The sequence below is a fragment of the Drosophila arizonae genome, chromosome 3, assembly GCF_054131065.1.
Source record: "Drosophila arizonae isolate 15081-1271.41 chromosome 3, UAZ_ARI_1.0, whole genome shotgun sequence".
NCBI lineage: Eukaryota > Metazoa > Arthropoda > Insecta > Diptera > Drosophilidae > Drosophila > Drosophila arizonae.
In genome coordinates this window covers 27,453,511-27,469,477 of record NC_142923.1, presented here as the reverse complement: position 1 = coordinate 27,469,477, position 15,967 = coordinate 27,453,511, and the positions used below count along the sequence as shown (strand labels likewise).

Genomic DNA, 15,967 nt, shown 5'->3' with positions numbered 1-15,967 from the left:
CAGCTCCAGCTTCAGCTGGATCTCAGCTCTCCATTGCCCAACCACATCGTAAGCGCCTTTTTATGTAGCAATACGTCTGGTTTGGGGGTTTGGGGGCGGTAGCCAAATCGGTGGGCGGCTGTCACACATCTTGAGCGTTACACCAGCTCTGTATCTATATCCAACACACACACACGCATACACAGGCAGTCTATATATGTGTTTGTAAGGCTGTTTTGCATATAGCCGGGTTGTTTGTCTGAAATTGACATCGCTTGCTGCTGCTCCTGGGCCAACATCATCGTCAGCGTCATCGGACTGGACATCGCCATCAGTTTCCATTGTTTTGTTTCGTCATCAACGTAACGTTGTCTGCTGAAGATTTTATGTATGCTCGCCTACATTTTGAGCGCTTTATTGTTTGCTAAAATTCTGGCAGTATCGAGTAATCGAACATCCTAACATCCATTCGAGTGTCCGGCTCTATCTGTGTAGGTGTTAATCTAATAACTGTCAAATGCAGCATGCGCCTCCTCCTCCACACACACACAGCCAGCCAGTGGATACATATTGTTTAAATGGCTTTTGTATTACGAATAAATTGCTCTGCAAATTGATGTTTGAGCCTGAGAGCTGGTTTCGATGGGATCCCAATAGAAGCTGATACATATATAAATTGGCTGTATCCTTTTAGGTCTGTATCCTTTCGGGATATCGGGGGATTTTTGTACACTATGGAGGCTATGCATGGAAATAATATTTATTTGAAATATATTTATAATATAGGAACTGGCAGATGCTCCAACTCAGGATTATAAAGTCTAAGACATTTAACAGCTTTAAGAAAATATATTTTGTGTCAAAATTTCCATGCTCAAAAAATTATTATAGTTAGATTTACAGATGTTTTTTTCTGGGTTTTGGACTGGTTTAAAATTCTGCTTTTTTCTTCCGAAATTTTGGGAGAAATTTTAGTATATAACCGGTTAATTACTACTTTAAATTTTAATTATTCTAAAGGATATTTTTTACATTACATATATATTTGGAAATATTCCTATATATATGTAATTAAAATAAAATACGACTATTTAATAAATTTGTATATCTATATTGTATACTGCAAGAAGTTATAAAATTATTATATTTTACAATTATTATATATTATTATTATTTTTATTTTAGCTTAAAAAATTTGTTTATTTTAATATTTGAATAATTGGTGGTCATAATAATAATATTGATGGATATAATCTATATTTTCTGCATACTTGGCAATCTCCTCATACAATATATATAATTAAAACAAAATATGATTATTTAAGGTAATACAATTTGTTAATTTTACTTTTTATTATTTAGCAGGTTTTCAATCTTCATATAGTGTAATAATAACTATAATAATTATATTTATATTTTCATACCAATTCTATTGTAATCCTTATATATCTATCGACATATCGCACAGTCGAACAACGAGCCTTAAACAGTTTTAGTACGCTGTCAATTTGTTTATTTGGCTGCTGCGGGGCGACTAAATGGAGAGCGAAATATCCAAACATTTTCTGCATCACTAAATGGCCATAAAATGTACATAGAGACATTCATGCAACAAACTGTCCCGCAGACAGCAGCTAAGCCGGAGGCGGACGCGGAGACGGGGCCGGAGTCACAGACGGGAACGGGGCATGGTAAATCAAGCATGAAAACGGCAAAAATAACGCTGCGAATATTCGCCAAAATGCAGAAAAAAGCCAAAACATAGCATTCAAGAGAGAGAGAGAGAGGAGAGAGAGAGACAGAGAGAGAGAGAGAGAGAGAGAGAGAGTGAAAGAGTATTAGTGTGGGGCATAAGCAGTTTGGATGTCGCTAGCATTTTTATGAGTCGTAAATCGAAGCGATAAAATCACACGACCAAAACAGAGACCAGAGCCGCTCTCTTGGCCTGGACTGGCCCCGGCAGCCGTCTGTCCAGCTGTTCGTCTCATAAGTCACACGATAAATTTTGCAACATTGCGCTAATGACAACGCCGGAGAATGGCAGAGACTGACGGAGAATGGCGAAGGAGAAGTCGCTGCTGGCAGCCGTTGCAAGTCCGAATCCGAATCCAAATCGGCGCCATTTTGCAACTACAAACGGCGGAAGTTCATTATTGTCGGTGATTAATGACAAAACAGACGAACGGCAGAACAACAAGACAAGGATGGCATGGGATGCAAAGGAATGGGAAGGGATGCGAAGAGATGCTGCGGATGCTGCTGCACATAAGTTAGACTCGACTTGCTTGCTGTTGGCAGCTCAGCCAAAGCCGCTCGCTTCCTCTATGACATTTATGGGCTTACTACTTCCGGCTGAGCAATAAAAGAAGAAGAGGAGGAGGAGGAGGAGGAGGAGGAGGAGAAGCACAGCGACAAGCTGTTGACATGCCCGAATGTGATTGAACGAGTGCGTTGCATTGCCTCGGCAGTGTCTGTGGCAGAATGATTAGCGCGCTGATTTGGCCAAACGATTGACTGCGAGTCGCAGCGAGGCTGCAAGGACTCGCTGCCACCTTTGTCCTTGGCTCTGACGCCTCAGCTATGCGAAGCTAAGCGCCATTGACAACGGCACGCACAATGCGCAAGGAACAAGGCACAGGGCACACCGGATGATGGCACGGATGACGAGGAGCGCACGACACGATGGTGGAACGACAAGTGAAATTAATTTCAAACAATGCAGCAAACAGGAAAGACAACAGCGAGCAGCATACACGACAGTTGAGCAAATTAAATAAAAATTCCAGCACGAACAAGTCCCAACAACACAGACAGCCAAGAGTTGGATGGGGATAGAGAGAGATAGAGAGAGAGAGAGAGAGAGAGAGAGAGAGAGAGAGAGAGAGAGAGAGAGAGGGAGAGCAGCAGCCACATCTGGAGCTGTGCCGAAGCTGGAGCTGGAGTTGCAGTTGGAGCTGGAGCTAGTGCCCAGAAGTTTATTATCATATGGCGCGCATAACGTCTAACTGGCGGTACGTGCCAGCGAGGAATGCAAATAGCTAGCCGAAAAAGCTGTTAGGAGCCAAAAGCAGCCAACTTGTCGAAAATGATTTCATTTTAATTATGCCAAAGGGCAGAGCAGCGTGCTCAGCCTAACCGAACTCAACTGAATGGTGTTGCCAGCCTAGCCTATTTCAGGCTAAATCTAGCATATTTTAAAGTGGACTAGCCACACACAAATCTTACAAGATATATGGTGCCATATACCTGGCATCGATTTTTATTTAATAATACAAATATCGAAACTTGTCATCTTTCGTATGTTTTGTGTGCTTGTTACTTCATCCAACAGAACTGAATAAATATCATAAAGAACAAAAACAATCTAGATAGAAAAAGCAATTTGAAAACATTTTAGCTACTTTTCATATGATTTCTTACACTATTTCAGTTAGCTTGCTATTCCAGCATTTATATTGCAATTTTATCGTGGCTTAGCTACTTTTATCCATAGTCCAAACTTATACAGAGCTCTAAGACGAAACTGAAACGAGCTCAGCTGAACTAAACTAAACTAAACTGAACTGAACTGAACTAAACGGAACGGAACTGAAGCTTACGGCGCCGAATTATGATACAGTACGTGTCGAAATGTGTCGCCATTTGGCGTAGTGCAAATGAAATCACGTCGCAGCCAGCAGGTGGTGTTGGTGCAAACACACACACAGAGAGAGCCGCCTCCAGCCTTAAGCCACCCACAACTTGAGTCGTCATTATCAATTTGAGTTAATTGCCGTCGCCGTCGGGAGTTGAAACCTAAAAATTTCCTGTTACTTTGCCTGGCAGCCAGCACTCGTGAGTTGGCCGTTAGTTTGTCGTGTGTTTGTCGTGAGCTTGTCGTGAGTTGCTCGTGAGTTGTTACTGTTTTGTGAAAAGTGAGTGAGTGAGTACTTAAAAGCATTTAGTCAACATTTATTTGTATTACATACCACACTGCAGAGGAGCAGCAGGAGTCGCACTGTGGAATTATTAAATTAGACACGTGCTTCATTATGCCATAAGTAATTTTAAGCAACACCTGCGGCAGCTGCAAAAGTTCAGACAGCTCGAATTACAAACGTGGTGGCACATCGTTAATCAGTTTTTGTACAGATATTATACGCAGACGGTTATAATCATCGATGACACTTTCGATAATAGGGCTAAGCATTAGATCGATCGCTGTTTTTTCGATTTTGGTTTATCGATCAACCATCGGGTGTATCACTGATAGTAGACTCAATGTGCTACGACTGTTAAAAGACGTTCGTTCACTTAATCGTGGAGCGTACACCATATCGGTTGATCTGCTGCACTACATTGTTTGACTTTAGTAATCTTTTCACGCTAGCCCTGATATGATATTGGCTAATACAAGTATAGAATGTCGAAGCGTATGTTCATTTTTCGGCAACCTGCACAAAATATTCAAGCAGTTATCAATCAATATATGGCCTCTACTGGCAATCACACTTGTGTATATATACACACCAACACATACATATGTAAAATTATCAAATCATGTATAATTTGTTAAAAAGAAGCAAAAGTCAGGAACACAAATGCAAAGCTGAGAGCATGCATTAGTCAGCTAGACGATTCTACATGTATGTTCTATGTCAGCTAGACGATTCTACATGTATGTTCTACGTTTCTAAAAGTCTTTGTCTTTTGTGTTGTTGGTGCTTATGTGTTGCTCTTCAAGTTAGTTGCGTTGCGACGAGTGCGTGCGGTTTATGAAATAAAACAAACAGTGTCCTCTTATTTTTGGCTGGTCTGGACTAATAATATTATATTTTTCAATATAATTTAATTTCCATATGTAATAATCATATATTAGAGCTAGAGTTCCTAAATATTATATGTATATACATACATATGTAGATTCATGAGTATTTTATACAATTTTGACGTACTTCTCTCACATTTCCCACTTTCAATGGGTTTAAGCACTAACCAAGAGAACACATAGACTAGACATGTAACAAACTTTTTCAACACCGAAAAAATGCGCTGAAGAAACCGGACAACTTCGTATTTGGTCGGCTCGGTCTTCTGAGGCTCAAGCAGTGATATTAAGGCACGACAAAATCAGTGTGCTGCGACCAGTGTTGCCGAATCAGCTATTTTGTAGCTAGATCTGGCTACTTTTTAAGTCCGATTGCTACACAGATTTTCAAGCAGCTATTAGCTACAAATCTGGCTATTTTCAAATATACATATATATGTATGTCGAAGCGCAAGTAGTGTTAATATATTGGCGCGCACTGTAATTGCGCTTTCTACCTACTTGCCTATTTCCCATTTTGCGTGCCTTCGCACTTGTGTGTGTGTGAGTTGAGCCTGTGTGTTCGATGCCTTTGAACAAAGAATGCTCTATTACAGAGTATAGTAGCTGTTTTGGTCACACATGAGCGCAACTTGCATTGTGAAATTATTGAGAGTATTTGGTGGTCAGTATGTGAAATAGGAGCTGCTTGCAATTTCGCGACTGTTTTAATTTCATAAGAATATTGCGTCAGCCGTTTGGTGCATTGCAATTGGTCGAATATGATTTGTAGCATAGAAATGTTCCGTTGAAGCTGGGCGACAGCGTTTGCAGCTGTCGCTGAGTGTGGTTCGGTGGCAAGCACAAGAAAGAGTTGTGATAAAGAGGTCAGTAACACTGCTGCCAATTTAGCTTTTTCCCGTCAAATCTGGCTGTTTCCGAAGACCAATTGCGTGAAATATTTGGGAATTGCGGGAAGCGGGAATTCTGGCTTTTTCATAGCTCGTATATCTTCTGAAATCGACGCATTCATACATACCGACAGACCGACAGACGGGCAGACAGACAGACGGACAGGGCCAAATCAACTCAGCTCGTCACCCTGATCAAGAATATATATACTTTGTGGGGTCTGCCACGCCTCCTTCTGCCTGTTACATATATTTCAACAAAACCATTATACCCTGATTTCCCATTGAAAATGGGTTCAGTGTATAAAAATGGCAAACAACCGTCCTCAAAAAAACAAGATACAATATCAGCTGATATAGAAACAATGAAGAACGTTGCAATCGGGCGATACCGATTGCAGAAGACTCATTCACAGCCCAAACACTGTCAACCAGAGTATATAGTGCAATTTTCAAGTCTAAAATTGGAAAATCATCGATAGCTATTGCATTCAAATTACATACATATGTATATAATTTATACAATTTTGATTTTTATTATATATTTATATCCATACATTGGATACCGGCTTCAAGCTAACAGCAGATCAGCGCGATTTTCCTATACATATGCGTACAGACAGAAGCGCGCCTTCTCCTCATTTTTGGCCAGTCCTTAGAACGAGCAAGCGGCAATCTAAATGTAATTTGAATTCTTACGCTCAAAAAATGTGAAAATTACAGGGTATTTTTCGATATGCCACGCCCTTAAAGAGACGTAAAAATTATTTTTGGGTCATCGATAGAGCAGGCTACAGTAACTCAACTATCCAAATTTGACTTAAACTGTAGGAGATCTAAACTTTTGCGGTTTGCCACGCCCCCTAAGGGCGGACATATATTTACCATAGCTCGTTGGACTTGGGTGGTCAACCCGCGTATATATACCAAATGTCAGGCCTCTAGCATCAATAGTGCTTAAAATATAGCCGAATACGAAAAATCACTATATCTTCATGTCCGATTTGCCACGCCCCTAGTAGGCGTAAATATATAATTTTTAACACATCTTTATAGAATTTAAAAAAAAAAATCAGCTTACCTGCAAAATTTCAGTATTCTAGGTTTACAGCTTTAGGAAATACAAATCCGATTTGCCACGCCCCCAATGGGCGGAGATATATCCGCCATAGCTTTCTAGCTCTTCAACAAACATGATTTTTGGTATATCGGAAAATGCATTTTCCGATTTGCCACGCCCCTAGTAGGCGGATCGGGAAAATTTTAACACTTTATAAAGCGGAGATTGCACAAAACCAATATACTACTACTTCACTTTCGTGAATGAGTCTAAAAAGATTATACAATTCATGGTTTCAGTTTGATAGCATTTGAAATCAGATGGCTACGTTCAGTCATAGTTAGACGGCTGCAGTGCGATGGTTGCTATGGATTTCAGAATCAAAGCATTTCAGCACTGTATGTGCTTAATCTTATGTACACCAAGTTTAATTCAGTGCGTGAACCTGTATGAATTTGAGAAAGTTGGAAATTTCGCATACTACATAGGAGAGGGCGACAATGCACTATGGGTATAATTTTTTTCGATTCGATTTTTTTAGCATTTATTCAAAAAAAATTTTGTTTCCAATTTAAAATTTTCTTTTAAAATTTTGATTACAATTTAAAATTTTCTTTTAAAATTTTGTTTACAATTTAAAATTTTCTTTATTGAATATACTTCAACTAGATTAAATAGTATTTTTTTTTTTAAATTTAGGGACTAGCATTACAAGTTTACATATACTAAAAGTCAGCTGTTGCATAGTTGCATTTGATATACAAAATGCACGGGAAATTTTGTGCAACTTGAAATTAAAGTGGAGCTTTTATGTAAACATAAACAAAGAAAGTGTATAATGGAAAACGTACCTAATGGTATGTAAAATAAGTTACTGCTTTTACTTTTTGATTGTAATTGTGTTATTGTCGAGTTGTCCAGTGTGTTGTTTATGTGTATTTTTAGCTAAAAACTAACAAATGTACGTGTGTTCCGTGGACTATTACTTTTGTGCAGCACACCACTTCACAGAGGTTTGATATCACAGTTATTGTGTATTATGTCCAGGTTCGGAATTTATTAACCTCGTTTGCTCCTTTTTGTTCCTTTTGGAAAAAATTACGTTTTTGCAGTTCAAAACGAGCTTTGTCGCGCAGAGCTTCATTCAACTTCTTAACACCAGTGATTTCAAATCGGAAATTTTTAGAACTTCTTCAAGGAATTTGCAATATGGAGTTAGCCCTCTGCATGCCTGGATTAGATTCCTTGAGTTTGTATTGAAAACATCGTACAGAATTGATATTCAAAACAAAAGGTATCATTGTGTAAACAGGAAACTCAGCGGAGGCTGTGGGATGAAATGGGTCTTCTTGAGAATAAACCCAAGCCCAATGGAAGTGGAAATAGCAATGATGGGAGTACAGCAAGACGAGCTTTCGGAAATGTTGATCTATTTTCATCGATTTTAAATTTTAACGCTGGTATTTTAAACAAATTTTACTTATAAGCATATCATAAGTTCGCGACAAGCTCTCGTTGTGTACGGTTGTGTTGCGCTTGAAATCCAAGCCCTTTGTTTTGATTCTGCGACTTACCGTTGTTTATTGCTCTTCGTAGCGAAATACACCGCTGCTCTTATCAGCAGATATCTATTTTTAGACATCGTCGCGCACGGTGTCAGTGCAAACAGTGCAAAAAAAAAAAAAAACAATAACAGCTTCGAATCTCGAGAACAAATCCGTGCGTTTGCCCTGTGGGCAAGCGCTTTCTCTGTGAAACACAGCTTATAACATTTTGACAATCTGTGAAATGCAAAAAATTAATGAAATTAAGAATCTGAGAGGTGCAACACCTGCTGAACTTAGATCCCAAATCATGCACGAAATTGCTGCAATAGAAAATAATGCCGAGCAATCGAATGATGCAATTAGCATTAACACCAGCAACAGCTCCAGCGGCCTGGCAAGAAACACAGAAAACAAAACTCCCAGCTTTGCAGTACGTTGTTTCTCGCTTGTGAAATCTCAACGCCCTCACACTACTTCGCTCTGATCCGATCCTACTTGGAGGGTCGTTCTTTCAGAGTGAAAGTTAAATCGAGTCAGTCCTCCACATACTCGATTGACGCTGGCGTACCACAGGTCAGTATCCTCGCTCCTCTTCTTTTTTGCATCTTCATAGGTGATGCTCCTCTTCCTGATGCTTCAGGCTTTGGAGTCTCCTCAAATTCAACCTTGGTGGCAACCTATGCGGACGATATCTGCGTAATGGTGTCAACAAAATCCAGCTCTGCAGCGGCGGAAATTCTCCAAGATTTTATTGATTCCTTTGTACAATGGGCAAACAGGTGGAATATTAAGATTAGCGCCACTAAAAGCAAGAGCTTATGCTTTTCTTTAAGAAAGGAGGCGCCCGCCACCGTATTCATCAATGGTACCCCCTTGGAAAAAGCCCGGACGGTGAAATACTTGGGCATCCACTTGGACAGTCGGCCCACTTTCAAGCCCCACATTCTGGCGACTGTTGGCATTCAGTGGAAGAGCAGATCTCATTTCATTCAAGCCGGTATAATGACCGCCTCAAGTCCAACCGGCTGGCAAGAAAGCTGCCAAATTCGAAACCCATTCGTCGATTAAAAAGACGACAGTTCGAAAACCTCATCGCTAATAGTAATTAATTTACTTAAATATATATGTTTAAATTTAGTAGTAAATGTTAAACCTGTGATGTAAATTTTGTTTCAAGGGAGATTATAAGGCAAAAAGATGCTCTGGCGCTTCCTAATAAAAATGAATTTAAAACAAGTAAGAAAGCTCTAGTCGAGACTACTCGACTACGAGATCCCCTAGAGTTATATTTTGAATTAGATGAAGAGTATGAAGACCATTCAGTTTAAAATTATATCGCATATATTTTATATATTCCTAAGTTTCTTCAAATATTAATATTATTTTGCAGTTGAATGAAATATAATAAAAATATAATTTAAAGTTGCTAAAAGTGTACAAAAAAGTTATTAAAAATAATTTGAGCCCACATGTAATGATTTTTAATTTAATATAATATGTAAAAGGGGCGGAAAATTTGAATGCCACGCCCAATTGTAAAAAAAAAAAATCCGAATTTTCTTTTTAATATTACTAATACATATATTCCTAAAATTTCAAGTTCCTAGCTCTTCATTTACAATTAATGCCAAAAAAATCGAAAAAAATTTTACCCATAGTGCAATGTGCGGTTCTCTAAGAGCTCAGTATAAACAACGATAATAAGATCCCTATAATTTTAGGCATCAGTGATATTCTATTGGTTTGATGCCCGCTAGGAATGTCGTTCGAACGGCGGACAGCTCGTGTCTGTTGTCTCGGAGACGCAAATGAATGATCTGCAGAAGTACATCATCAGGCAGCACCTTTATTCATGCAGCTTCAACGTGTACTATATTTAAATTTGTAAGTAAATTGGCATAAATAAACAATACTGATAGCGAAAACCCAGTTAACTATGTCCATCAACCATTCCTGCTGACTTATTGGCCATTTGTGCTGCATTCGAGAGGCCTTCCTTATATATAGTTAATTTTGGTTGTTTTGGACGACTTAGTCGATCTCTGCTGAAATGCCTTCCAAGCTTCAGCCGGGATAACATAGCCAAATCTGATAATGTGACGTCACAAGAGAGCTGTTAGTTAACATTAAAAGTAACGGGACTGCTCTTTGCGCTCGCGTTGAATCGGTGATATCCTTACGAATCCATAGCTTAAATTCGTCATCCTGCAGCCAGGCATCTCTAAAATGTTGTTTATAAATTTTAGACATCTTGTTTCAATCACCGTCACCTTTCAAATGTAAAGCGTAATCGTTGTATATGTCATCGAACCACTGAGTCAAATACAAGTTCCGAACCACCATTAATCGGAATTTTGCAGTCGACAAAAGGGTAAACAAAATGAAAAACCCCTGAACCACAGTATGGAAATTTCTATTTATACCCTGAACCCATTTTCAATGGGAAATCAGGGTATAATGGTTTTGTTGAAATGTATGTAACAGGCAGAAGGAGGCGTGGCAGACCCCACAAAGTATATATATTCTTGATCAGGGCAACGAGCTGAGTTGATTTGGCCCTGTCCGTCTGTCTGTCCGTCTGTCCGTATGTATGAACGCGTCGATTTCAGAAGATATAAGAGCTAGAGACTTCAAATTATTTTTTAAAATGTCCGTAATTACAGCGCGCATATCAAGTTTATCATTAAAAATCGATAACTCATCCCGATCTTTTTTCATCGATAAAAAACCTTATCGAAAACCAGTTATAAAATTATATCTTCTACACCTTTATTGCTAGAGTCTCCAAATTTTTAATGTATGCTTATATGCAATTTATACAATTTCGGTTTTTGTTAAAATATACCCCCACCTCTAAATTCACCCCCTCACCATCACTTTTGTAAAAAGCGTATTTCAAATACTAGAGACTTTTGCTTTGGCAATTACATGCATATCCATGTTATAATCATAATCTGAAAGTTTCATGAAGATCGTACGTCCACAAAAAGAGTTATTAAGCAATTAAGTTCTCATAGTAAGCGCTCACTGCTGCCCATGCGTGTTTATGCTTGTGTGTGTATATGTGTGTAAATGTTTGTGTATGTGTGTGTGTGTGTGTGTGTGTGTGTGTGTGTGTGTGTATGTATGCCTGTGTGTGCGTGCGTGCGTGCGTGTGTGTGTGTGTGTGTGTGTGTGTGTGTGTGTGTGTGTGTGTGCGTGTTTCTTGTGTAAGCTGAAAGACGCGAAAAATGATTGAAATAGCTATTACTCCAAGGGTTCAGGGGGTCTCGTAGTCGAGTAGTCGCGACTAGAGCTTTCTTACTTGTTGTTATTTTAGCTTCTTTTATATCTTTTGAATTTCATAAAAATGTTTTTTTTCCGTATGATGAAAACCTATTAAGCTTATTTATATGTGGAAATACATACATAAATACATGGCTAACGCATATAAATGCAGCGGGCACTATAAATGCCGTTTGCCACGCCCCTAGTGGCCGTAGAGTCCTCATTTTTGGCCAGTCCTTAGAACGGGCAACCGGTAACCTAAATGCAATTTGAATTCTTACGCTCAAAAAATGTGAAAATTACAGGGTATTTTTCGATATGCCACGCCCCTAAAGAGGCGTTAAAATTATTTTTGGGGCATCGATAGAGGAGGTACCAGTAACTCAACTATCCAAATTTGAAGCTTTTAGCTCTTAACCTGTAGGAGATATAAACTTTTGCGGTTTGCCATGCCCCCTATGGGCGGAAATATATCTACCGTAGCTCGTTGGACTTGGGTGGTCAACCCGCGTAAATATACAAATTTTCAAAAAAAAACAAAAAATATAACAGAATGCCTAAAATATAACAGAATTATTTCACCCATCTTTATAGAATCAAAACATCAGCTTACCTGCAAAATTTCAGAATTCTAGGTTTAAAACTTTAGGATATACAGTTTTATCCGTTTTGCCACGCCCCCAATGGGCGGAGATATATCCGCCATAGCTTGTAATCTTGGACCTACGCGTAATCGCGGACCTACATTCAAAATTTCAGCTTTCTAGCTCTTCAACTAACATGATTTATGGTATATCGGAAACTGCATTTTCCGATTTGCCACGCCCATAGTAGGCGGAACGGGAAAATTTTAACACTTTATGAGTCGGAGATATACACGAGTATGTGCGTTCATACGGACGGACGAACAGACGGACGGACAGCAAGACGGACATTGCACAAAACCAATAAACTCATTTCAATTTCGTGAATGAGTATAAATAGCCACAAGTTTGGCATATTTGCAAAACTACCTAGAATATATCTGGTAGTTGTTCAAGTTTATATAGTACCTTATACTGTAGACTATTAATGCCTTGGGCATAATATATGATAAGCTCATCATTTTTCCGATTTCTATCCAATATTATATTTATACAATAAAAAATATTACTTACTTTTAGTAAGTTTCCTTTGTTTATTTTTAATCTAGCCTGCTATTCGAGCAACTATTTTTAAATATTAGACTATTTTAGTCCATCCCCCTAGCTACGCCCCTGAATCTTCTTATCTCTGGTATATGTGTGTGAAGGGCGTACGTCAGTGCATAATGGTGGGCTCATTGCTGAGCAGCTGCTCGCAGATGTCGACGGCTCGAGTGTAGCAGGACTCGGTGGACATGAAGAGCTCGCCAGCCTGGAGCGTGAGCAGCACGCAATTGCGACCCATGCCCGAGGTGGGCTCGCCCTCCCGCCAGTTGGTGTAGTTGATACTGCGGGCCCGTCCGAAGTAGTTCCAATAGAATTGCAGGTCTCCGGGCCAGCGATGGCCGGCGCTCCAGAAGCGGGTGCCATTCCGGTAGCCACTCGCATAGAGGTGGTCGGCCAGGACGCGCATCTCGGCGTCGCTGTCGAGGCAAACGCGCGACGTACGCTTGTCCTGGTAGCAGAAGTTGCTGAACGAGCTGGCCTGAGGGGCAGCAGACCCAGTTAGCTAGACCTAGAGCGAGCATCTGCAGCTACTCACCAGCGGCTCCTCGTCGGCTATGAAGTAGCAGTAGTCGTTCTGCACCTTCTCGTAGGGCACCTTGCAGCGCATTCCATGCGCCAGCTGCAGTCCCACTAGCATTCCAATGCTCAGCCAGAGAGCCGTCCATCGGCCTCCCAATCTATACCATCTATTTGGCATTGCGGTCTAAAGTGAACTGTAGGCCAACTACCGGGCCTGATAACACAGAAACAGTGCTATCTCTTTCTCACTTATGAGGTGTTTCTCTCTCTCACTTACTCTCTCGTTCTCTAATCAATATATTTGGTATTGCGGTCTAACACTCAGTAGCACTCATTCGCTCTCTCGCGTTCACTCATTCTCTCTTTCTCTATCACACATATTATTTTGTGATATTCCAACTGGAATTTCGTACGACCCACTCGAGTTGATACGGAATGTTAAACATGAGCAAATTATCATTGTATTAAAAAATATCAGAACATTGCTAGCGGGTATTACCGATTCCAGAATACTCATTCAAATCTCTTCCAGATCGCTCCTACCTCTAAACCTGTACAAAATATAGTCTTTTCTTGATTTGCCATGCCCCCGATGGTCTGCTATATAGATGACATATCGTTCTGATCTTGGTTTCTCAAAGTGAGTAAATGCTTCACATTTCAACTAAAATGGTTTCTGAGATACCGTTTCCGATTTGCAACAGCCCTACTAGGCGTATCAGGCATATCAATTTAGAAATTCTAGGATATACACGGGTACATGATTCTAAATATCACGCATTAATACAGACGGACAATAATAAGGAGATTTCACAAAACCAATATACACGTTTTTTTTGAATCGGTATAAAAGATATTTATATGTGTATGTAAATATTGGTTTTGTAAAATCTCCGTATTATTGTCCCAATAGGGCAGCTATATAGCTGCTCATAATTTTCAATGGAAAGAATACTAATAGAAGTGGAAGAGTTATATATAATCGAAATCGGTTCAAATGCACCCTAAAGCGAAAATGGCCAGTTAATTATATACGAGCCGATAAATACCTTGCAAATACAAAAAAAAAAAAATGAGTTAAATTATTCCTAAAAATGAAGGAACTTTACTTGTGCTTCTCTCTGTGCTTTACTCTTAGTATGGTATATTTACAAAAATGATAAAATCTAAAAATATTAATTTCTAATTTACATGGTTATTATTAATGAACTTTTAGGAAATAAGGAGTATGTATAATTTCATAGAATTTATATACAATTTATAAGCAAATGGAACAATAATAAAGGCGCAATATATTTATATGAAGGCCCCATGGAATTAAGTGCTAATCTAAAATGTATACTGTATAAAATGGAATGGAATTTATGTAGAGTTAATATAGCTATTGTTTATATGGATTTTTAATGAATTTATATAAATGTAAATAGTTCTATTAAATTTAAATTATTCAAATTATATATGGAACTACAAGAGATCTAAGTTTATAGTTTATTTAAAATTTATTTATGTTATGTTTATGTTATTGATAATGAATATAGAATTTATAAAGAATTCATATGATGGAATTCATAAAGAATTCGAGCGGAAGTTTTAATCACCGCTGGCAATGCCAGAATACATATATGCATATATTTTCATATATGTATAAACATATGTGTATACATTTATATAGTGCATGTAAATAAATGAATCGACTCGAGAATTAAGATAATGCCCATGCGAATGAAATGTATAAGACAATAAAATTATTACGGGTAATTTACATATGTATTTAATTAAGAGAATAATTGAAACCTTTAGCCAAAGGCTTTCGTTTTACAAATTTGTTAATGGAAGTTTGGACATCTTATAAAGAAATAGCTTGAAATTCTATTGTCTGTAATTTAAAATGGACCAAATCAGGTAACACTTCATATTTGCCTATTAAACTGTGAGCTGATAAACCTGCTTAAGAATTTCGTATATAAGCAAAAGCCGGTAATATATATAACATATTTTTTAAAATATTTGTATAATACAGTGATAGGAACAAGGACATTTGGTGCGCGATTCTTGCTAAATGGTGCGACGGTGCACAAAAATGATGGCAAATGGCATTAATGACCAAAAAAAGTCAAAAGAGCTATGCATTAATTATTAAAAAATTATTAATAAATATATTTGTTGAAAATTGACCCGGGTGCAAAACTGTAACATTTGACTTTCTTTACATTTTTATTTCTTATAATTATTCCAGCCAACCGAATGATTTCAAATTTTCATGGAAGACAGCTAAATATCATATTAACAAAGTAAAATTAAAATCTTAAACATTCATAGAATATAAGCAAAAATATAGACTCTTGAAGTTGCAACATTGAATTGGTGTTACAGTTTTGCTCGTCATTGTATATACATATTTGTGGTGCAAATAATAAATTTCTTGGTCGATGCTTACAATACTTCAAAGAAGATTTCATACAAATTTAAAAATAATTGTGGCATTCCTTCAAATACAATTATGAATTATCGGTAAACAGAATCCACAGACTTGCTGATTTTCCCCTACTTCCAGAAAACTGTACTACGCTCTATAGCGAGCGTCGGTTGAAAAATGTTTAACACCAGATGGCGCACGTTATTTGGTATTCTCTCGTTTTCTCTTATTCGCTTCCACACTGTTAAAACAAACAGGCGATAACAGAGTGATGTAATGCTGCTGCTATAGT

The 15,967-nt window shown here is 38.3% G+C and overlaps 1 protein-coding gene and 2 long non-coding RNA genes across 4 annotated transcripts; 1 reads left to right on the top strand and 2 right to left on the bottom strand.

The window, feature by feature from the left end:
* Positions 1–3,210: 3,210 nt before the first annotated feature.
* Positions 3,211–5,309, bottom strand: LOC149269986 (uncharacterized). The gene is made up of 2 exons (XR_016268882.1): positions 3,948–5,309; positions 3,211–3,879 (listed from the first exon to the last, which is right to left on the bottom strand). It is a non-coding gene; the product is annotated as an uncharacterized LOC149269986 (long non-coding RNA).
* Positions 5,310–5,779: 470 nt separating this feature from the next.
* On the top strand, positions 5,780–15,513 carry LOC149269985 (uncharacterized). 2 transcript variants are annotated; one of them, XR_016268881.1, is made up of 4 exons: positions 6,317–7,238; positions 10,005–10,167; positions 13,792–13,899; positions 13,964–15,513. It is a non-coding gene; the product is annotated as an uncharacterized LOC149269985 (long non-coding RNA). The 2 variants fall into 2 exon arrangements; XR_016268880.1 differs by having other exon boundaries at positions 5,780–7,238; positions 10,005–13,899.
* On the bottom strand, positions 12,704–13,437 carry LOC108611859 (uncharacterized). The gene is made up of 2 exons (XM_018004676.2): positions 13,276–13,437; positions 12,704–13,218 (listed from the first exon to the last, which is right to left on the bottom strand). The coding sequence occupies exons 1-2, from the start codon at positions 13,435–13,437 to the stop codon at positions 12,850–12,852; spliced, it is 531 nt and encodes a 176-aa protein (XP_017860165.1). The 3' UTR covers positions 12,704–12,849.
* Positions 15,514–15,967: the final 454 nt, after the last annotated feature.

Bases quoted from the DNA above. Each gene is read 5' to 3' on its own strand.
- LOC108611859 (XM_018004676.2), bottom strand. From the start codon at position 13,437: ATGCCAAATAGATGGTATAGATTGGGAGGCCGATGGACGGCTCTCTGG. The intron at 13,219-13,275 runs GTGAGTAGCTGC...GCTGCCCCTCAG, and splicing joins TAGCCGACGAGGAGCCGCTG to GCCAGCTCGTTCAGCAACTT.